This window comes from Gekko japonicus, unplaced genomic scaffold (genome assembly GCF_001447785.1).
Source record: "Gekko japonicus isolate JY-2015 unplaced genomic scaffold, Gekko_japonicus_V1.1 scaffold729, whole genome shotgun sequence".
Classification (NCBI taxonomy): domain Eukaryota; kingdom Metazoa; phylum Chordata; class Lepidosauria; order Squamata; family Gekkonidae; genus Gekko; species Gekko japonicus.
Window position 1 is genome coordinate 815,716 of NW_015175378.1, and position 24,263 is coordinate 839,978.

General features: G+C 45.4%; 1 protein-coding gene across 1 annotated transcript in view; it reads right to left on the reverse strand.

Moving 5' to 3' along the window:
- Positions 1–24,263, reverse strand: part of LOC107122456 (zinc finger protein 208-like) — a gene marked incomplete at its 5' end in the record, with an annotated part of 108,266 nt that overhangs the window by 77,696 nt on the left and 6,307 nt on the right. The window contains 4 exons of the mRNA XM_015425558.1: positions 7,033–7,038; positions 7,679–7,978; positions 8,019–8,156; positions 12,105–13,569. Of these exons, the coding sequence (XP_015281044.1) occupies positions 7,033–7,038; positions 7,679–7,978; positions 8,019–8,156; positions 12,105–13,569 (1,909 nt within the window). The remainder of the gene's footprint in view (positions 1–7,032; positions 7,039–7,678; positions 7,979–8,018; positions 8,157–12,104; positions 13,570–24,263) is intronic.

Sequence of the window (24,263 nt, forward strand, 5' to 3'; positions counted from 1 at the left end):
TGACCACGGGATTCTACCCAGCATAAACTTGCTTTTCTGAAGTCCAACCTATATGTCTGACTACGTACAGCTTTTCCCTTCCCCAAGACTGTAAATCCCAAAATTACATGGTCAATACTACCCAGGGTGCCCACTGCTTTCACCTTGTCCATCACTTCTTCCCTGTTGGTAAGAATCAAGTCCAAGATAGCAGATCGTCTTGTTTCCTTCTCCACTTTCTGGAAAATTAAGATGTCAGCAAGACAAGTCAGGAGTTTATTGGACCTTTCAGTTTTCACAGAGTTGGACTTCCAACAGATATCCGGGTAACCGAAAACTCCCATGACCGAAAACTCCCTTCTCTCAGAGAATTTTGTAATCTGTTCTAGGAGTGTCTCATCCAAGTCCTCTGCTTGGCTTGGTGGTCTATAGCAGACCCCCCACCATAATATCACTATTATTTCTTACTCCTTTTATTTTTACCCAGAGACTCTCAACTGGACTTCCATGTTCAGATGCACATATTTCCTCACATGTATATACCTCCTTTACATATTATGTGACTCCTCTGCCCTTCCTTGTCTGTCCCTTTTAAATAAGTTGTACCCCTCAATCCTAATATTCCAGTTGTGGTCCTTTCCGCACTTGGATCTCATCCCTGGTTTTGTCAGAATTCTACTCACAACACCACACCTTGCATTTATCCCTAGTTATAACAACATCTCTTTATCCCAGGGCAAGTGTGGGGCGAAACCGGGGTGACCTCAATGCAATGTGGAAACAAAAAAAATACCCCGAGATAATTACAGAGGTGAACTTGGGTGTAGTGTAGAATGTAAGTTCGGGGACAGGGGTGGTCCAGGATTTAAGGTCTAATGCAGAAGGGACCACAGGTCATCCCGCCAAGTCTCAGTAATGCCTATTGGGTCATAGTCCCCTTCCTGTATTAGGATTTTAAATTCCTCCTGCTTGTTTCCCATACTCTGTGCAGTAGTGTACAGACACCAGAATCCATGTTTTATGCACCCTGAGGTGTTTGTTTCTGTACTTATCTGCAAGTTAATGTTACCTAGAATATGTGCCACTCTCCACAAAACTTTAGAGTTCTTATCTCCAGGTATCTCCAGGTAAACATCTTGAGAAAAATTTCTAAACGGGGGGATTGGTCTACAATAAAATAAAACATTCAAGTGACTGGCAAAAGAAGCCCGGCCCCTCCCCCACTCAAATCTTCCCCGGGGGAAGTTTCTCTCCTGCTGCTCCATCCTCTTCCTCTTCCAGTCCTGTTCAAACATATTTTCTCTCCCCTCCCTTATTCTTGCCCAAGACATGTTTTGGGAAGTCCTCGACTCACCTTTCCCGCAGACACGCAAAAGCCAAATCCTCCCTCCAGCGGGCAGAAAGGCGAAGGAAGAGAGGCGCTCTGGAACTCCATGTTCCCCAAAGTTTCTTTTCCCCAGCCCGATTAAAAACCTCCCGCTTCAACGACCGGAAAAGGAAGAGTTGAGGGCTCTCGTGCTGGTAATGCCTTCTGGGAAATGTAGTTCCCTGCAACAATCGGACCAATGTGGAAGAAGTATTGGAAAGCGGCTTCTTCGCTCTGCAATGGCTGTGTGGGGCTGGGGCAGCTTCCCATGACAGCCCCACTGCATGAGAGACCAGCTGGAGAGATCCTGAAAAGAGACAGAAGGTGATGGGGAAGAAAACCGCTGCTGGGCCGCCAGCTGGTGTGCAAAAACAGCCATGTCAGTTAGAGAAGAGATTGGATTGGATTTATACCCCGCCCCTCACTACCCAAAGGTGTCTCAGAGCGCTTACAAATTCCTTTCCCTTCCCCTCCCCACAACAGACACCCTGTGACATAGGTGGGGCTGAGAGCTCTGACAGAAACTGCTCTTTTACAACAACAGCTGTGCCAGAACTACGGCTTGCCCAAGGTCATCCAGCAGGTGCAAGTGGAGGAGTGGGGAATCAAACCCCGTTCTCCCAGATTAGAGTCCACACAATTAACAACTGTCTCTCAGGTGTCTTAGAGGTGCTGGGTTGCAGGTTTGTACTAGGGCTACAAAATCTGAAGGCAAGGCTTGGGGAAACTGCTCTTTAACCAGGATGTCCCTTAACTGAGCACAAGTAACAGCCTCTGCAGCCTCTACCCATGCATCCGGCAGCTTACAGTCGGCTCATGAGAGCCTCATAAGACTCTTTAGGCTTAGGGCTTGCCTTTCTGAACTGAAGCCATAGCTGATCTTCACCCAAGCCAAATCTCTGTCTAGCCAGCCCTTCAAAGTTTCTCTAGTCTCTCATCCCAGCTGGCAATTCTCCCAAGAGATCACTTAACTCACCATGTACATGAGCACTCAGGATACTCCAAAATCCTCACCAGAAATTTTGAAGAGGTTAAAGTACAGCGCAGAGTCCTCCTGTCTACTCTGGAGAGAAGGAAGCTTTCATGTCTTCCCGGTCATCTTAAAAGTCATGAAGCAATAAATCCATCTGCCAGGTCTGCAGGTTCATGAAGACGGTAAACATGCCTTGCAGATCCCTGGGTTGACAGTAGTCCAGCTGCACTGTCATTCCCACCGCCAAGAACTCCAACTCCGGTATGCTGCACAGGAATATCAACTCCCACAGATGTCCACGTCTGCTTTTCCGCTTCCTCCTGGCCCCTCAGCAGTGGAGCCCTGGGCTGATCTGAATCGGCTCCCATTCCATGCTCCTTACTGTCTCCCCGCTGCCCCCTGAGCACCACAGACTCAGCCTCCAGATAAAGGTCTCCATCCACGACCTGCCAAGTAAACTTGTGGACCAAAGCCTTCGTCTTCCGTGCCCCATTGCCCCTCATGGCATCGATTTGCACCTCTGAATCCTGGCCAAGGGTGATATCAATCTCACGGCCAATAGGGAAAGTTTCAGGTAGCTCTGCTGCTGTCATCTTAACCTGTTTCTCCATTCTGAGTCTCCAAAATAACAACCACATGACTTAACCTAGAGTGTGCATTTCCAAACCGGTTTACTTGAGTAAGTTCCCTTTAAACTGCCACCATGTCAGGGACCTGAGCCCAGGTCCCACCGGGGTTATTGCTTTTGGTCCCGTGTGGAACCCCCAAACAACTTCCCAGACCTGTGGGTCCTCAAGGTTGGATGCACACAAGAAAACCAGACTTTGGAAAAAAGTATGAAGGTTTATTATTAAAATAAACGACTATGCAGTACAAGCTCTGAAGCCTAGCAACAAGAAAACAAATAACATTTATATCTATTACCTTGCATACCTTGGCATTAGATGGCATACCTCTTGCAGCATAAAATCCATGCAGTAGCATAAAGACATTCACGATGAAGCATAACATAGCTAAGCACAGTAACATGGCATTAGCATGTTAGTGTGGCTCTGTGGCCTATAGTTTCTTTCCCTCTGGTGTCAGGGGGTCTCTCAGGTCCAATCAAAACTCTTCTTCAGTGAACTCAGATACCCAGACGGTCTAATGGCAGAAAATGAAGAGGACCTAAAGAGCCTCTTGCTTAGAGTGAAAGAGGAGTGCAAAAGTTTGCTTGAAACTCAGTATCAAAAATCATGGCATCCGGCCCCATCACTCCTTGGCAAATAGAAAGGGGAAGTCATGGAAGCAGTGACAGACTTCACGCTCCAGGGATCCAAGATCACTGCAGACAGTGACGGCAGCCGTGAAATTAAAAGTCACCTGCTCCTTGGGAGGAAAGCGATGGCAAATTAGACAGCATAATAAAAAGTAGAGACATCACCCTGCCAACAAAAGTCCACATGGTCAAAGCAGTAGTAATGTATGGCTGCAAGAGTTGGACCATAAGGAAGGCTGAGCACCAAAGAATAGATGGTTTCGAATTATGGTGCTGGAGAAGACTCTTGAGAGTCCCTTGGACTGCAAGGAGATCAAATCAGTCAAACTTAAAAGAAATCAACCCTGACTGTTCCCTGGAAGGCCAGATACTGAAGCAGAAGCTCAAATACTTTGGCCACCAAATGAGAAGGGAGCACTCACTGGAGAAGACCCTGATGCTGGGAAAGATTGAAAGTCAAAGAAGAAGGGGATGGCAAAGGATGATATGGTTAGACAGTGTCATCGATGCAACGAACATGAAATTGAGCAGTGTCACTTATAATTTTTGCCCATATCCCAATTTGATGTCCAAGTGAATCCTTTTTAGGGACTTCAGGGACGTAGGATTTTTAAAAAGGGACTTTGGGGTGGATTCTTCCCTGTATAAATCTTTTTCTTTTAATTTTACAAACAGAAAGAATACAATACTCTACTACAGTTATACATATAACATAGACAATATTTCATAAAAATAGACATAAGTATAGACATGAACATGACAATCATCTGTAGTCATCTACTTCATCTACCTTATCTAATTCCTACATAAAGTACACTACTACAGTAATCTATTACAATTGTCAATCAGAGCTTACTTGGTTGCATAAGACCTATTTGTATATACTCTAAATCTTCACTTCAGTTTTATTTTTTTCTGTCTTTTCTTCATTGCTCCATGGAATGATCCCATGTTTTGGTGTGTGTGTGTCTTTAAATGTTGCGTTTGACTGCAGTACTGTAAGAGTGATACAGGGAGACAAGTGTGATTTGATTGGCTGATGACTGAGTGTGGGAGGAGATGTTCTGAGAGGAATCTGTGTGTGTGTTTTATGACAGAGTTCGGTGTATCCGTCTTTGGAAAGTGAAGTGTAGAAGAGCTATGAAGAGAGTCTGTGTGACTCTAAAAGTTTTGTGAGAGAGTCTGTATGGCAAAGAAACAAATAATGTATAAACTGTGTGGTTAGACAAATGCTTTATCTTGTGTGCCTAAGAGAAACAGCTGAGCCTGCGTGGCTACATATATGAGAGAGAGAGAAGCCTGTCAGAGTGGAATTTTGGTGTCTGAGAGACTGTGTGTGACACCAAGCTTTGCCAGTTATATTAACAAGTTCCTTTCTTCAGCAACTGTTCAAAACAACCAGAAATCCATTTTTGCTTTAACTTATCCCAGAAATTAGTACAGTACATCCTCAGGGCCACATAGTCCTCTGAAGTGCCCAGACCCTAGGTCATACTACCAAAAGAGAGAGAATTGGGATTTTTAATTCCTGGTGGCAGCAGAAAACTACCAAGTTTATATACAGAGAGTATGATTTAAAGGAAAAACAGTCTCCTCAAATAGTAAGGACGCCACACTCCATATCTAGCAATTCACTATTATCAACATATACTGCGTGACTTAATCTCTTAATCATTCTCTGTTTTAACAATTTAGTCCTAGTTTTCTGCTATATAGTTAAAAAGTAGATTCCATTGTTCTTGACATTCTGAATTCGGTCTATCATGTAAATAAGATGTTAATTTTGCCACTGTTGCAGTCAGTTCTGGACACTTTCCCACCTTCCATTTGGTCACAAATGTCACCTTGCCACTGTTACCATATCTTTAAATAGTTCACTGTGTATTCTTGTACTATTACTTATTAAAATATTTAATAGCATGTTTTTGGGTACATCGCAAACATAAGTTTTAATACCTTTTGTATCTCTTCATGGATCTTTATCCAATATTGTCTTGCTTTCTTACGTGTCCGCCACATGATAAAATGTTGCATCTGTGCTCTGACATTTCCAACAATGCCCATTATAACTCCTATTCGTTTTTGCAATTTCTTTGGGAGTAATGTAGCATCTAATATAGCATCTTCTCCCTTCGTAGCTAGAACGGGGTGCATGGGGCGATGCCCCCACTCAAATTCCAAAGCCTCAACAAATCCTCTTTGACACTTAAAATGTTCCTGCTTGTACCGCATCGTTTCCACCTCCTTATCATAAGCCAACTGCAGCAGAGTAGTTTCTCCTCCTTTTTCTTCCTTCCTATGCTTGCTTCATGTTTTTTCTCTGCTGTGCCACCTCTTTGCTGCAGCCGCTCCACCTCCTCAGGTAAGCCTCCTTGTCTAAGCTCCTTGATTGCTTCCTGCTTGACTGCTTCCTGGTTCCCATGGTCCAGTCAGCAGCAGGCTTTCTCCTCCTTGCATTCCTGTTTCCCATCCTGTTTCCCTGCTCTGAATAATCCAGCTTGGTTTCTTCCTTCCCAGTGTGCTGGTGAGTTTTGGGACTCCCTGCCTTCTCCCAGCCTCCCCAGACGGCATGGCCCTGGAGGACAGCTCCAGATCCCCCAAGGAACCCGCAACAGCCTGCCTGCCTGCCAACCCGCCAAAGCCAAGGATCCTGCCCAGCTCCTCCTTCACAGCCCGTTGTTGTTGTTCAGTCGCAGTCGAGTCCGACTCTTCGGGACCCCATGGACCAGCTCCCGCCAGGCCCTCCTGTCTTCCGCCGTCCTCTGAAGTTGGCTCAATTTCATGTTCGTTGCATCTATGACACTGTCTAACCATCTCATCCTTTGCCGTCCCCGTCTTCTTTGACCTTCAATCTTTCCCAGCATCAGGGTCTTCTCCAGTGAGTGCTCCCTTCTCATTGGGTGGCCAAAGTATTTGAGCTTCAGTTTCATTATCTGGCCTTCCAGGGAACAGTCAGGGTTGATTACTTTTAGGATTGATACCATTGCTTGGACCATGCGTATTTTTGTTGGCAGGGTGATGTCTCTACTTTTTATCATGCTGTTTAGGTTCACCATCGCTTTCCTCCCAAGGAGCAGGCGTCTTTTAATTTCATGGCTGCTGTCACAGTCTGCGGTGATCTGGGATCCCAGGAACCTAAAGTCTGTCACTACTTCCACGACTTCCCCTTCTATTTGCCAAGGAGTGATGGGGCCAGATGCCATGATCTTGGTTTTTTTGACTTCACTTTCTGCCATTAGAGTGGTATCGTCTGCATATCTGAGGTTATTGATCTTTTCCCCAGCAATCTTAACTCCAGCTTGTGATTCATCCAGGCCAGCATTTCGCATGATGTACTCTGCATATATATTAAATAAGCAAGGGGACAATATACATCCTTGTCGTACTCCTTTTCCTATGCTAAACCAATCAGTTGTTCCATATCCGGTTCTAACTGTTGCTTCTTGGCCCTTATACAGGTTTCTCAAGAGACATGTGAGGTGGTCTGGTACTCCCATCTCTTTAAGGACCTGCCATAGTTTGTTGTGATCCACACAGTCAAAGGCTTTAGCATGGTCAATGAAGCAGAAGTAGATGTTTTTCTGGTACTCTCTTGCTTTCTCCATAATCCAGTGAATGTTGGCAATTTGATCTCTAGTTCCTCTACCTCTTTGAAACCCAGCTTGTACTTCTGGCAGTTCTCTATCCACGTACTGTTGAAGCCTAGCTTGTAAAATCTTGAGCATGACCTTGCTAGCGTGTGAAATGACAGCCAGACCTCCCTCTAATTGCCTCAGATGCAAAGATCAGTGGGGTTCGCCGGGTAGGGAAGTTGGCGAGTTTCTTGTGTGTCACAGACACCAAGACAAGGCGCAAGAGGGGATTACACAGCCCAGAGTGGGAAAAGGAACCCAACCTTGGCCTTCTGCAATGCAAGGACACGGGTCAGGAATGGCAACAGAGGAGAAAGGGAGGGGGTGCGAAAGCCGCCAAGCCCACTGGAAATTAATAGACTGAAACACTTGTTTCCTCCAATCTTTTTTCTCCCGCACCCCTCCTCCTTCTGGTGTCCCCGACCGTCAATGCAGTGCCCCCAATGTAAATCATCTAGCTATGGGGCTGCTTCTCCCGTGTGACCATTTTTATGTCTAGTTAGACCACCACTCCAAGAGAAGCACTTTCCACACACCAAGCATTTATAAGGCTTCTTCCCTATATGAATCCTCTGATGTGTAGTTAGACGGTTATTCTGAAAAAAGCACTTTCCACACTCCAAGCATTTATATGGCTTCTCTCCGAGTCCTGTGTGGATCTTCTGATGTTGACTTAGATTGCCACTCTGAGAGAAACACTTTCCACACTCCAAACATTTATACGGCTTTTCTCCTGTATGCATCTTTTGGTGTGCACTTAGGTTTCCACTCTATGTTCTCCTCTGTGTGAATCTTTAGGCTGTTGTTCACAGAGAAGCACTTTCCACACTCCAAGCATTTATACGGCTTCTCTCCGGTATGAATCCTTTGATGTGCAGTTAGGCTCCAGTTCCGAGAGAAGCACTTTCCACACTCCAACCATTTATGTGGCTTCTCCCCCATGTGAGCCTTTTTATGTTTATTTAGATCACAGTACCAAGTGAAGCACTTTCTGCACTCTAAGCATGTATATAGCTTATCCCCTGTATGAACCTTTTGATGTCTACTTAGATGGGTACTCTGAGAGAAGCACTTTCCACACTTCAAGGAAGAGAGAAGCAAAAGAACTAGTTGCCTGTGAGGGCAGAAATAAGCCTGAGGTCTCAGCCCAAGATGAACCAGGGAGGAGAAGGAGACGGCCTAATGGTGCCTTGAGTCAGAAAGGGTGCAGCTGCAAATTCATTAACAAAACATATGAGAATGTTACAAAATGCTGGACCTCTGTACTGGACCTCTCTCAGACTCCTGGCCACAGTCCCTCAGTGGAACCCCGGCCTGGCACATACTAGCTTCTGCCCCTTGCCGTCTACAAACTGAACACTGGCCTCGAGAATGACTGGAGGCTGAAGAGTTTTGACCATAAATCTTCCGAGCACTCCTATCGCTTCACCTTCTGACCTGCTGGAGGAGTTCATGGGTCACTCGGACTCATGTTCCCTTGCTGTGGCTCCCGGACGCAGCTCTTTTTCAGCCACGGAGGCTCGCTAGAATCTTTCTTTTCCAGGCACGTCCACCTGCCTGTATGCCTGATTCTCGATCCATGGTAGAAGAGGAGGAGATTGGATTTATACCCTGCCCTTCACTACCCAAGGGAGTCTCAGAGCTGCTTACAAACTCCTTTCCCTTCCCCTCCCCACAACAGACACCCTGTGAGGTAGGTGGGGCTGAGAGAGCTCTGACAGAAACTGCTCTTTTTCAAGGACAGCTCTGACAGAACTATGGCTTGCCCAAGGTCATCCAGCAGGCGCAAGTGGAGGAGAGGGGAATCAAACCTGGTTCTCCCAGATTAGAGTCCGCAGACTTAACCACTACACCAAACTGGCTCTCCATCTCTGCAGCACTGCTCGAGGCACCCGATAACTCTGTTGCCGCCATCCAGCCTGACTTCTCCATCTTGACTCCTGTCCAGGGCAGCTAGCATAGAACAGGGCAGAGCTACGGTCAAGCCTGACCCTGCCTCAGTGCAGAAACACAACTAAGCTGCACTAAGTTCCCAAGTAACACACACAATAAAGAAAAAAGAAGACTTCACTGAAGAAATTCAGCAAAAGGTATGAAAGGGCATATTAATCAGTGACAGTAAAATGGACAAAAACAACAGAGATAAAAGTATGGGAGTCCTAACACAGTGCAGCAGGTTCTTGAAGCAAAGAGTCCTGGAGCAAAATACAAGGGTCTTCTTGGCAGCAACAAGGCATGGGGAGAAATAGTAAAGGAAAAGGGTAACTCTTCTTCTCACTAACCTTACTTACTGAAAACTGCAGGCCACAACCTCGTGAGCTCCTCCGCCAATCCTTGGGTGGCATTCATGGAACTTCCCAGGGGGAAGGCAAGTTCCCCCTCCCCTACCAGATTCACAGCTGAGCTATGTCAGCTAATGAGAAGGCCTGACTGGATGTCCTTGATGAGCATCCACCACGGCGTGGCCAACACTTGCAGAAAGATACCAGCTCAGAAGAGGACACAGATATAACTACTGAGAAGTCAGAGAAACCCCTTTCTCGACAAATCAAAACTCTCGCAAAAGAGCTGAAACAAGAGAACAGAGATTTACTGACTCAGTTGCATCAAGATATATTCAGGTGGGGCAGCCCTGTTTGTCTGAAGCAGCAGAACGAAGTGTGAGTCCAGTGGCACCTTTAAGACCAACAAAGTTTTATTCATGGTGTAAGCTTTCGTGTGCAAGGCACACATGGTTAAATATCTGACAAAGTGTGCTTGCACATGAAAGCTTATATCGTGAATAAAACTTTATCGGCCTTAAAGGTGCCACTGGACTCAAACGCTATTTCTGCTGCCATCTTTCTCAATTTTGCTATCTTTCTCCTGCGCTGAAATACTTTATACAGCCTTTCCATATGTGCACATAATCAAAACCATACACTCTTAAAAATATAAATATGTAACTGTACAGATTGGTGATTTTTAAAAACTATCTTAGACTTAATTTTTTATAAGCAATCACTACAAATGATTATTAACAGGGCTATTTTTGGGCAGGAACGCACAGGAACGGCGTTCCGGCTGGCTCCCAAGTTGGCCACGCCCAGCAGGAACTCATTAGCATAATAGGCCACACCCAACAGCAGAAACTCATTAGGATTGGCTACATTAGGGGTTTGTGGCCTAACATGCAAAGGAGTTCCTGCTACAAAAAAGCTCTGGGTTTTGACAACAAACAAGGCAAACAGAATAACAAGCAAAAGGTGGGTGTGGCAGGATAACCACACCTCTGGCAACATGGGGGTGCGGCCTAACATGCTAATGAGCTGTGCTGTCAGGGGTGTGGCCCAATATGCTCATGAGTTCCTGCTGTTGGGTGTGGCCTATTATGCTAATGAGTTCCTGCTGGACTTTTTCTACAAAAAGAGCCCTGAAATATTTACCACAAATGAAAAAACTCACATTCAGTATTACTATGTCTTATTATTATACCATCAAGTTCCCAAGATATGTCTACTTAGAAAGTTACGTATATAACAAGAAGAGACAAAAGCAAATATCTTACATATCATGGTCCATAGAAAAGATTTTCAGAATATATTAACCAGAAAAGGCTATAGGTGACAGCAAAGCATTACTTTTGACAGTCATTTAGCTTCCTTAGAGGTGTTTTCTCTGCATATCTGGAAATGTACAATGCAGACAAAACTTTTGTGCTAGATTTATTCTTAGTCACTATAGTGGTAGAAGAAAAACAATTCCAAGGAAATCTTTAAATCTTATTTAGTCAGTTGTTTGTAGTTAGTTTTGGGTTCTTCATAGATTAGCACATGTTTGTATTCCAGCTCAGTCAAGTGCATTCTTTATTTTGTCATCCACAAACATATATTTGCAATCCAGTTTTAAATAATATAACGCTATTATAATCCAGTTTCAGGTAATAGTAATCATCCAATAGATTTATAATCCACTGAGATGTGTTGGATGAAAGGGGAAAAAGGAGAGGAAAAAAGGCTGGCTTCTTTTTATTTTGAAAAAATATAGCTTCCAATTCTCAAACAAAAGAAGAGCTAACAAAGGCCAGAACCAATTAGCAGTTTGGCAGTCTGCCTTGCTATTTTCTCTCTCTCTATTTTAAGTTCTTTTTCTCCAGAGTTGCTAATTAGCAATTAGTCATTGAGTGGGAAAAAAAATGGCTGCTTATCTGAGTCTATTTCGCAGTCTGAATAACATACAAATCAGCACATAATTCTTTATAGTGGAGAATACATGGTTACAAGTTCCAGAAGACTCAGATCATTATATTATGACCTTGCCAATCTGCTGGTAGCAAAAAACTTATATATCACAAGGACGTGTTCTTAAAAAACAGAAGAGAGACCAAGGAAGAGAGACAGGCGGCATTCACACTCCCCCCCCCCCCCCAATTATTTTTTTGCTGCCATTGGAAAGAGAGAATAAAAGTACACACAGTTGTTTATATCTAATGTTCTTTGTTAAAGTTTCAACCTGTGTAACTAGAGTTCTGTTGACAATATAAGACAATACAGATGATGGTTACAGGTAAACCTACGCAGCAGTTTGCTGGCCATTCTCGATAGCTGCCTTGATGGTTGGCCATGATAAAAGGAATAAGACAACTAATCAATCTGCCAATATACCCTCAGAGATCACTGGAGCGTTCTTTAACAGAAAGAAGTGGCTTTGGGCTATAAATTAGCCCCACCTGGAAGTTTCCTGCCCTTGATGTGAAAAGGCTCAAAGGAACATATTATGCTCCTCCATCCAGTTGCCATGTTGGGTGTGTGTGTGTGGGGGGTGTCAATGAATCTTTTGATGTTCAGTTAGGCTCTTGTTCACAGAGAAGCATTTCCCACACTCCGAACATGCACACAGCTTCTACCCTGTGTGAACTTTTGTATGTCTACTTAGAGAACTACTCCAAGAGAAGCACTTTCCACACACCAAGCATTTATATGGCTTCTCTCCTGTGTGAATCTTCTGATGTGCAGTTCGGCTGCTATCGTAACAGAAGCACTTTCCACACTCTAAGCATTTATATGGCTTCTCTCCTGTGTGAATCTTCTGATGTGCAGTTCGGCTGCTATCGTAACAGAAGCACTTTCCACACTCTAAGCATTTATACAGCTTTTCCCCTGTATGAATCTTCTGATGTGCAGCTCGGCTGCTATCGTAATAGAAGCCCCTTCCACACTCTAAGCATTTATATGGCTTCTCACCTGTGTGAGTCTTTTGATGTACAATTAGGCGCTTATTCTGAAAAAAGCACTTTCCACACTCAAAGCATTTATATGGCTTCTCTCCAGTGTGAATCTTTTGATGTTCACGTAGGTTGCCACTCTGAGAGAAGCACTTTCCACACTCAAAGCATTTATATGGCTTCTCCCCTGTATGAATCTTTTGATGTGACATTAGTTTGGTATTACAAGAGAAGTACTTTCCACACTCAAAGCATTTATATGGCTTCTCCCCTGTATGAATCCTTTGATGCACAATTAGGCTGCCATTCGAAGAGACACACTTTCCACACTCCAAGCATTTATATGGCTTCTCCCCTGTGTGAACCTTTTTATGTTTTATTAGGCTGCTATTCACAGAGAAGCACTTTTCACACTCCAAGCATTTATATGGCTTCTCTCCTGTATGAACCTTTTGATGCCTAGTTAGGTGGCTACTATGAGAGAAGCACTTTTCACACTCCAAGCATTTATATGGCTTCACTCCTGTATGAACTTTTTGATGTGCAGTTAAATTGCCCTTATAAGAGAAGCACTTTCCACACTCCAAGCATGTATGTAGCTTCTCCCCTGCATGAATCTTTTGGTGTGCAGTTAGGCTGCCATTCTGAGAGAAGCACTTTCCACACTCCAAGCATGAATATGGCAACTCCCCTGTATGGATTCTTTGATGTGCAGTTAGGGTGCGATTCTGAGAGAAGCACTTTCCACACTCCAAGCATGTATTTAGCTTCTCCCCTGCATGAATCTTTTGGTGTGCAGTTAGGCTGCCATTCTGAGAGAAGCACTTTCCACACTCCAAGCATTTATATGGCTTCTCCCCTGTGTGAACCTTTTGATGTTTAATAAGGTCACTATACCAGGTGAAGCACTTTCCGCACTCCAAGCATTTATATGGCTTCTCCCCTGTGTGAATCTTTTGATGTGCAATTAGGATGCCATTCTGAGAGAAGCACTTTCCACACTCCAAGCATTTATATGGCTTCTCCCCTGTGTGAATCTTTTGATGTGCAATTAGGATGCCATTCTGAGAGAAGCACTTTCCACACTCCAAACATTTATATGGCTTCTCCCCTGTGTGAACCCTTTGATGCGTAGTTAGTCCACTACTCCAATGGAAGCTCTTCCCACATTCCAAGCATTTATACTTTTTCCAGCATGTTGTAGCATTCTTAAATGCTTTAACGTTCAATTTGCAGCGGAACCCTTTGTCATTCACGGCACCATTAGACACCTTCTTTCTCCTCCCTGGTTCATCTTGGGCTGAGGCCTCAGGTTTAGTTTTGCCTTCACAAGAAACCAAATCCTTCCTTTGCTTCTTTTTTGCTTCCCTTTTCCTTCTGAACTGTCCCGCAGTTACCACTTGATCCCCAGACTGTGCTTCCACCTGGAGATTGTTGTCTTTTTCCACAAGTCTTCTTTCTGATTCCTTTTCACTCACCATTTCCCTCACTTCTCCAACTGCAAAAGAGATACAGAAATCAAATAAGAATGAAAATGCACAAATACCAGATAACAAATTGAGCAGCGAATAGTACTTTTTATAATGAGATTTCGGGTCCTGAAATTTTTTTCAAAAATATTAACCAGACAACAGGATGTCTTGGGAAAAGAGAAACGGTGACTAAAGGAACAGGGAGGGGATTTCTTGCTTCTGTTGCAGACGGTTCCTCTTTGAGATCACATTTAGGTTAATATGTTAGAGAACATATTTAGAGAACATATAAAACTGAAATATATATAAAACTAAAATATAAAACTAAAAAAATGCTTTTAGAAAATCATGAATTTTATTGAAATATTGCTTGATAATGTGAAAGGAATAAAACATGGAAACACTTGAATCCAGAGATAGGAGAAATAGACAGTCAAGATAGATCTTTCTACAAACTTAAAAAATGACCCAGGCCTCCAGAAAAATCAGGGGGGAAAGGACAGTGTGGACTTATAACACCACCAAATACTGGAAGCAGAGCCAGAAACATAAGAAATACAGTGACCATTGGAGGGTCACCACACAGTATTGTCAGCCTTCAAGCTTTGTTTTCTGACAGAGACAGGAGATATTGGCCTTTAGAGGGTTGATTTGGCCATTGAAGGAAGCCTCCCCTGGGCCGGGCTCAACAGCAATCAGAGCCAGGACACTTGATGTCACACCAGTTGCCTGACTGAGTGCATGATCACTTGCATGGTCAGGAATCCTGGCGTATTTTTGCCATCTTCTGGGCATGGAGCAGGGGTCACTGGAGGTATGGAGTGTTTGTGAATTTCCTGCATTGTGCAGGGGGTTGGACTAGATGACCCTGGAGGTCCCTTCCAACTTTATGATTCTATGACTCATCCAGGACTGGCTGCTTGCTACTGTCCAACACTACCACACTGCAAAAGCCAGCGTGCTCTAGTGGTTAGAGTTCCAGAATATATCCTGGGAGTCTGCAATTCAAATCTGCACTCTGCTCTGGGAGCAAACCGGGTGACGTTGGGCCAAACACACATGCTAACCTCCCTCAGAGGGTCTTTGTGAGGATAAAATGGAGGAGGACAGAGTTCTATAAGCTGCTTTGAACCATTATTGGGAAGAAAGGGGGAGTATAAAGCAAATAAATTATCAATAAAGCTGAACTTGGGGGGAGCAGTTAAAAGATGGGTTGGTTACTAAAAAAGCAGTTAAAAGATGGGTTGGTGTTCGGAAAGGAAACATGAAAACTGGGCCATGCAGGGGCTGGCAAATAAAGGCAAATAGTGCAGGGATGGGGATACAGGGGTAAATAAAGGCCCTCTGCTATGCAACTGTGACCAGCCCAGCTAGCCCCTTGCAACTGGACACACCCTAGTGGCTGGGCTGGCACAACATAACTGGGCCACATTTTCCCCAGGTGGAGGTTGTTGGGGAAGGGAAGGAGGGAAAGGTGAAGATGGAGGGGTGGGGGATAAAGTTAGATTGGATGGTGGGTGGGAATGAGGGAAGGAGACGGAGAAACATGAGGATATGGGGGTTGCCAGGAAAAATGGGTTAGGTGCCCCTCAGAACCTGTACCAAACATGGAAGGAATTGGAACATGCTGGAACATGGAAGCGCCAGACTCCCCTGCCATGTGCTTTTTGCCTTCTAAGGTAAGGTTGATAGTGAAAGGCATAATCAATGAAAAATACAGCTGGGCACCTCAGTATTGGCCACTAACTTCAGGATGATGGTGGGACTTGCAGTGCCACAAATGAAAGCAACTGAACCATTCTGGCTCAAATTAGCCGCTCTATGACCTCTCTCTGCTACTTGCAATGGAAGCAGAAGTGTACTCCTGAGAAGACAGGAAAGGGCCACAGCACAGACAGGGAGGGTGGAAAATATCTCCCATCTACAAAACAAATGGGATTTCGCAAGTTCCCTGGGCTGTCAGATATGGTGCAGTGTCATGGTTAGAGTGTCTGAGCAGGATCTAAGAGACATGGCTTCAAAGACATAGGGCACTTCCCACGGATGCTTCCTGTTCAGAGGCAGTAAAACCCATAATATACCACAGTGTCACGAGGCAGCATCAGGGAAAGGGCTTGGCCTCCATGCCCTCTTTTCTTCAACTCTCCAGGGCAGCTGGTTGGCCACTCTATGAAACAGGATGCTGGACTAGATGCACTGATCCAGCAGGCTGCTTCTTCTGTTCTTAGGGAAAAGGCAGATGGCAGGGTGTGGGAATGGGTTTTTACACTGCTTGGTAGGCAGAAACTCCATTTTGCTTTCCCAGGGGAAGAAAGGTGGAAGAGCTTCTGTTGGGGGTGGCAAAGGAGGCCTCAGTTCACCTCCTTGATCTTCCAAACTCCCAGAGAGATAGTCCACGAACTGCAGAATAGGGAGAAGAGATTCCCCCCCCCCTCCATTTGTCTCACCTTCATTCATTTTCTGAGATTATCTCAGGATAAAGATAATGTGATAAAGAAGATGTGGGCGTGGTCCGTGCCTGGCTCGGCTCCCACTGGGACCTGCTCTGAACTGGCTACGAAAGAGCAGAACATTAGGAGGGAAAGCACTCCCAAATCCCCACTCGTCACCTGGAAGGCAGCTGCAGTGCCTCTTGCCTGGCTTCTCTTCCCCCGCCTACCACTTTTCTCACAGTTGACTCTCACGTTCTCCTCCACCAAGATTGTGCCCAGAACTTTCCATCGAGCTGATTCCACTCCAAGGGGTGGTGACTTGGGGGGGGGCCTCAGGCAGGGGCCTTTCCCACCCCTAAAACTGAAGATTCTCCTCGCTAAATCCCTTTGGGTCAAGGGCTGTGGACTGAACCACGGACTTTCACGACACAGGTCATTAACTCCGCCACTGAGCAAGGGACTCCCTTCTGGTCCAGTCAAATCAATGATACCTTTCCTCCTCTCCTCCTCACTCACTCAAACAAAAGACACTGTGACCAATTGGAAAGGCCAAAGAAGAAAAGATGAGCTGCAGGGATTTCCTAGCAGGAACCTAACTGGATATCGTCCCTCTCTCCCGATCAGAGCCCTCTTCATCAACAGGTTCCTCTTTACAGCATGGAAGGACTTTATGCCTTCTTTCTCAGGGGCTTTGAGGTCCCCAAGTGTGGGAGCTCCGTTCTTTCCTCTGCGGCAAATCAAAGTGTGTGTCAAAGGAAGGCGTCACCTTCTCTTCCATGATCATTAGAGAAGGGAACAGATTCTTACCCAAAGAGGCCACTGTCTCGCAGTTTTGCTCCGTAACATCCCAGTAGAGTTTTCTTTGGCCTGCATCCAGGAGAGCCCATTCCTCCGCCGTGAAGGACACGGCTACCTCCTCAAAGGACACCGGGGGTCTCTGAAAGGGGAAAATATGGCCCAGTGGATCATTTATTCTTATCCCCAACTATTCAAGAAAGAAAGCAGACTCCCATGGGCCAGTCGACTGATTATATCATGCCATAGGTCAAACTGATGACAAGGAAAATTGCATTAGTTTCTTTTTCAGCCTCTGACAGGTATAATATACTAAAATTCTCCAAAAAACTATAATCTCAAATGATTGCAAAGAACTGGGCTTCTCTTGGTCGAGACCAATTAAATGGGAGGGGGGAATAAAGTGTATAGCTGACATTAAATTATCTTGCATGTTAAACCCCAGAAACACACAGAAACTGTGCTTTGAGAGAAGGTTTCTGCTTTAAACATTTTTGTTTGCAGAGGTGTTCTGTGTTACTGGAAAGCTTGCACCCAGCTCTGTAAACATGAACTGCCATAATTAAAATTGATGTGTCATTAGCTCTCTTTTTAAACTCACAAAGCAAAGGCCTATTCACCCCAGGCCATGTTAACCTGGGGGCCTGGCAGGGCTCTTTTAGTAGCAGGTACTCATTTGCATATTAAGCGACACACCCCTAATGTAGCCAATCCTCCAAGAGCTTACAGTAGCTCCTGTAAGAAGAGCTCTGTAAGCTCTTGGAGGACTGGCTACATTAGGGGTGTGTGGCCTAATATGCAAAGGAGTTCCTGCTACAAAAAGAGCCCTGCAGTGGGGGGTGAGAGATTCAGGGCGTCACTCTCTAGAGCAGGGGTTCATCACCTTTCTTGAGCCAAGGACCTCTTTGGCAGTCCAGTGAAGCACATGGACCCCTCTCAGATAATGTTTTTAAAGGGGGGGGGGTAAATAATATTTCGGAGCTGCGGTGGCTCAAGTGGTTAAGACGCTGAACTGCAGGCTGTGGAAGGTCAGTAGTTCAGCAGTTCGAGACCCAGGGGTGCCGCATGATGGAGTGAGCTCCCATCTCTAGTTCCAGCTCCTGCCAACCTAGCAGTTCGAAAGCAAGAAATTGCAAGTAGATAAATAGGTACCACTTCGGTGAGAAGGTCACAGCGTTCCGTGCGCCTTGGTGTTTAGTCATGCCAGCCACATGACCACGGAAACGTCTTTGGACAGCGCCGGCTCTTCGGCTTTGAAATGGAGATGAGCACCGCAACCCTAGAGTCGGATTCGACTGGCTTTCGAGCAAGGGAACCTTTACCTTTACCTAAATAATGTTTCAAGATACCTGCAACAACTTAATAGTATATGAAAATATTGGCTTTCCACTGGTGACAAAGTCGCACGAAATACAATGACGACTGTGGTTTGTTGCCTACGTTCATCATGGAAGGAAATGCTAACTGTCAGTTAGAGCTTAGTGATAACAATGATGCAATTTGTTTCCCATTCAAGTTCACAGGCCCCCTGCAATCCATCACACATTAAGAACTCCTGCTCTAGCGCAAGCGACAGTAGGAGTTTAAAATACGTCCATCATCGGAGCAAAATATGGCCAAATGTGTCTTTGGGGGTTACCCCGCGGAGAATGCAAAAAACAAAACTGCAAATGTAGCAAACTATGGGGGCCAGTAAGAACAGACAATGAACCGTCCTGGACTAGACCAGGTATCCGTCCATCTGACAAAATAAAAGGAAGCCCAGGATGGTCTTAGAAAGCACATTCAACTGGGTGAAAAATTAAATACCCCACCCCCACCCTCTCTGTGGGGATCTGACCCACACGCCTCTCCCCCAATCCTCCCTTTGGCCAGCAATTCCTCCTCCACTCCCTTTCACACATATTTTCTCCTCTCCCCTATTCTTCCCCAGGAGCTGCTGATGAAATCCTAAACTCACCTTTCCTACAGATGTGCAAAAGCCAAATTCTCTCTCCAGCCAGGGGAAACAAGAAAGGAGAGAGGCCCTGTGGAAGGGCATATCCCATACATTTCCTTCGCCACCTTGAAGAAAATACACCCCCTCAACTCCTAGAAAAGGCAGGTTTGACCTCTCTGGTGCTCGCAAGTCCTTCTGGGAAACGTAGTGCCCTGCAACAGCAACATCCAAAGGAAATTTTGAAACTTAACTATTCGGGAACATGGAATAGGTTTCTTTGGTCGTTTGTCACTTTGCGGGGCAGCCTCCTGTGTGTATGAATAAATCTTCTTCCCTGTTTTATGAAACCCCCTGCTTCAGTGACCTCTGTCCTCTTCACGGTCAATACAAAACTGACCTCACAGCAGCGACCCAAAGCCTTTCCACTTGCTACCCTAAGAACATCTTGTCACTGAGGGGAAGCTGTATACCACAAGAATGAAAAGGAAACAGTGTCAAAGTGTGTTCATAAATTTAAGAGGGCCAAAGAAAGATGCCACCCCCTCCCTTCTCTTCTGTGTTCATAATCAAACGGGGGAAAAGCCTCACCCAGAGAGGCCACGGCCTCATAATTTTCCTCCATCACTTCCCAGAAGACTTTTCTTTGGCCTGGACCCAGCAGAGCCCATTCCTCCTCCGTGAAGGACACGGCTACCTCCGTGAAGGACACTGGGGATATCTGAAAGTGGAAAATATAGTCCAGTTAATCATCTATTCCTGTGCCTGAGCTTTAAAGAAGGAAAGAATGACCCCACTGCCTGCTCAATTGCTTAAAAGAATGTGATACATCAAACCTATGGCAAGGAAAATTGCATTAACTTTTTTTTAGCATCTGATAGTCTAATACACTGAATGTGTCCAAGAAGTACAAGTCCAGAAAGTTGCACAAAACCAGGCTTCTCTTGATCAAGTCCAAGTAATCAATAAAACAAAAAAACCTCAACTGATTGTTAGCCAAATTGGCCCTTGGCACCTAGTGTGCCAATGCCCAGTGGTGAACACCACCAGTGAGATTCCAGAAGTAGACACGTTATTGCAATAAAAGAGACCCTGGTAGCATAACCCAGCCATTTAGAGACTGAAGTAAACAACTTTTAGACATGCACAGATGTCCACAGACTACGACGCTTAAGCTTCCTTTATATCTATATAACTGCATTTGCCAAGCATACATTTCCTTCGCCCTTATTTAGAATGCCCAGATGTCTTCTGAGATTTGCAAAGCAACTTCTCTATTTCTGAAGGTGACCAGTTTTGCTTAATCAGCTATGATCTGGAACATCTTGTCTGGCCCTTCCAGGCCCTAAAGAAGCCAGGCTAACTGTGACGAGGGCCAGGGCTTTCTCTGTGGCGGACCCATACTGGTGGAATGAGCTCCCAGATGACATCAGGGCCCTGCGGGACCTCGTACAGTTCCGCAGGGCCTGTAAAATGGAGCTCTTCCACCAGGCTTTCGATTAGGGTGCCGCCTCCCAGTATTATGGCCCTGGCCCTCAATAGCAGTACCAACGTAATAACCAACAGCCTGGTAAGAACCCAGACTATGGTGGCAGTTGACCATTTGGATGCCGTGGGAATGCCGCCTTCACTTATTAGCACTTATTAACACCGATGTCTACTAGCACCTATGATTTTATATGCTGTTATATGTGACTGTATTTAAATCTTGTCTTTTAACTTATTTTGCTGATATATATATATGTATGTATGTATGTATGTATGTATGTATGTATGTATGTATGTATGTATGTATGTATGTATGTATGTATGTATGTATGTATGTATGTATGTATGTATGTATGTATGTATGTATGTATGTATGTATGTATGTATGTATGTATGTATGTATGTATGTATGTATGTATGTATGTATGTATTCTGTAAGCCGCCCTGAGCCTGCCCTGGCAGGGAGGGTGTAATATAAATTAAACAAACAAACAAATAAATAAATAAAATTACCCACTTTGCCAAATCCTGGTTTGCACTTTAACTGAATGTAGCTTTGCTAAGAGTTTATTTGGCCTGAACTGCTCAAAGAATTTAAAAATGGCTTCAGTCCTGCCTATCAACTGTCTACCAGTGTCTACTATACTATCCTGCACATTTAACCCCACAAATATATTAGCATCCTGATTCTAGAGATGGTTTCTGCTTTAAACATTTTTTTTTGCAGAGGCACTTTGTGTTATTCTAAGGCTTACATCCAGTTCTGTAAAAATAAACTGGCCTACTTAAGCTCATCATATATTTTGTTCTATATCAACGTTTTCTGTGGATGTGCAAAAGCCAAATTCTCCATCCAGGCAGGGGAACGAAATTACTGCAGTTTGCACACCATGCCCTTGGACTGCAAGCACGCTGTTCAACATCTCAACAGATTTTGTGTTTCATAGAACAGAAACCGTTTAAGGCAAACATCTTGTGGAAATATTTCTAAATTGTCTTGGGGGAAACGAATTGTCTACAATAAAAGGAAAGCTAGGATCTGGGTTGTCAAAATGAAGGAAATGGACACATTAACAATCCCAGATTAACAACAGAAAATCCCTCTAGTACCTTGCCCTGGAAGTGATGGTTTACTCTCGAGAAGCCAGGAAGGTGGAGGCAGCACAGAGCGAGAGGGTGCAGTTGATTCCCTCTTCCGCCAAAGAAACTCTCAGACCAGTTTCCAACTCAGAGGTCTTCTTGAGGTTGATGCTCACTGGGAGCGCACGCCAGAAAAAGCAGCGCTCTATACTACTGAAACCCTGAGTTGCAGTGGCTCAAATGGTTAAGACGCTGAACAGCAGGCTGTGGAAGGTCGGTAGTTCAGCAGTTCGAGACCCGGGTGCCGCAAAACGGAGTGAGCTCCCGTCTCTAGTTCCAGCTCCTGCCAACCTAGCAGTTTGAAAGCAAGAAATCGCAAGTAGATAAATAGGTACCACTTCGGTGGGAAGGTGACAGCGTCCCGTGCGCCTTGGTGTTTAGTCACGCCGGCCACATGACCACGGAAACGTCTTCGGACAACGCTGGCTCTTCGGCTTTGAAACGGAGATGAGCACCGCAGCCCTAGAGTCGGATTCGACTGGCTTTCGAGCAAGGGAACCTTTACCTTTACCTATACTAGTACTGAAAATACCATTACAAGAGCAGAATAAAGCCAAGCGCCTCTACGGGGGTCAGCCAGTGAAGCGTGCAAAAAAATACCACTGACAGTGCAGCCAGCTAAGGGAGGAAGAACAGACAATGAACCCTGCTGCATCACACCGGGGGTCCATCTAAGTCTTCATAATAAAATAAGCCCAGGCTGGTTGCAGGGAACACATTCAAGTGAGTGGAAAAGGAGGTGTGTCCCCCCCGCCGCACAAATCTTGCCCGGGGAAGCCTCTATCCTGCTGCTCCGTCCTCTTTTTCTTTCAGTCCCGTTCAAACGTATTTTTCTCTCACCTCCCCTAGACTTAACCAAGAGCTGCTGATGAAATCCTCCTCACCTTCCTTTCAGACGTGCAAAAGCCAAGTTCTCCCTCCAGCCGGGGGAAAGGAGAAAGAAGAGAGGCGCTCTGGAATTCCATGATGTTCCCCAGATGTCTTTCTCCAACTCAATGAAAAACCACCCTTTTCCACGCCCGGAAAAGGAAAGGTTGACTCTTTCGTGCCCGCAACTCCTTCTGGGAAATGTAGTTCACCGCAACAACCAGACCCAGATGGAAGAACAGAACAGAAGTATTTGTAAAGAGAAGGTTTCTTCTTGAGCAGGGGGTTGGACTAGATGGCTTGTATGGCCCTCTATGATTCTATCATTCGCTCTTCGGTGGCTGTGTGGGGCAGCTTCCCATGACCAGCCCCACAGCATGAGAGATCAGCTGGAGAGATACTAAGAAAGAAACAGAAGGTGATGGAGAAGAAAACCTTTCCAGTCCAGATCTTCAGGGTTTCTTACGGCACGTTCTTCTCCCACTTGAAAATACACTTTTCTAGGCACTGACATATTTTGTTGTTCAGTCGCACAGTCGAGTCCGACTCTTCGCGACCCCATGGACGAACTCTCGCCAGGCCCTCCGGTCTTCCGCCGTCCTCTGAAGTTGGCTCAACTTCCTGTTCGTTGCATCTATGACACTGTCTAACCATCTCATCCTTTGCCGTCCCCGTCTTCTTTGACCTTCAGTCTTTCCCAGCATCAGGGTCTTCTCCAGTGAGTGCTCCCTTCTCATTGGGTGGCCAAAGTATTTGAGCTTCAGTTTCATTATCTGGCCTTCCAGGGAACAGTCAGGGTTGATTTCTTTTAGGACTGACTGATCTGATCTCCTTGCAGTCCAAGAATTATTAAAGAGGCGGGAAGTTTTCCCAAGAGAGGGCAGGAACGATTCCCCATCTCTCTCTCTCTTCACGTCAGTGATGGGCCCTTGAGGGCAGAGGAAGGCCTTGGCTCAAAAAGGGGGCTGGAGAGAACCTTTCCTTCCCAGCTGAGCAGGGTGAGAGTGAGTTTCCTTTCTGCTCCTGCTGGGGAAACAGAAGAGGCACAGCCAGGAAGGGCCTCTTCTTTGTGCTCTAAAATGGGTATGTTATGCTGGAGAGGAAGATGCAGCTTGGGAGGAAATTTCTCAGTCATTTCCACCCCCCACCCCCCATTCCCTGTGTTCCTTATCAGAGCGCAATTTATTTCCCCTGATAGACGAGGCTGAAGTTGGTTCCCACGGCTACTAGCCATGGTGGCTGAAGGGAACCTCCACATTCGGAGGCACTAATTCTCTGAATCCCAGAATCAGGAGGCAACATTTGTTTATTTGTTTATTTTTCGCTTTTAGATCCCGCCCATCCCGTAAACGGGTTACAACATCAGGGGAAGAGCCAGGAGGCAACATTAGGGGAAGGCCTTGGCCTCTCTGCCCTGTTGTGCTGAGCAGAGTGAGAGTGAGTTTCCTTTCTAGTCCTGCTGGGGAAACAGGAGAGGCACAGCCAGGAAGGGCCTCTTCTTTGTGCTCTAAAATGGGTATGTTATGCTGGAGAGGAAGATGCAGCTTGGGAGGAAATTTTTCAGTCATTTTCACCCCCTCCCCATTCCCTTCTGTGTTCCTTAGCAGAGCACAACCTATTTCCTCTGATAGACGGAGGCTGAAGTTGGTTCCCACGGCTACTAGCCATGGTGGCTGAAGGGAACCTCCACATTTGGAGGCACTAATCCTCTACATCGGGTGT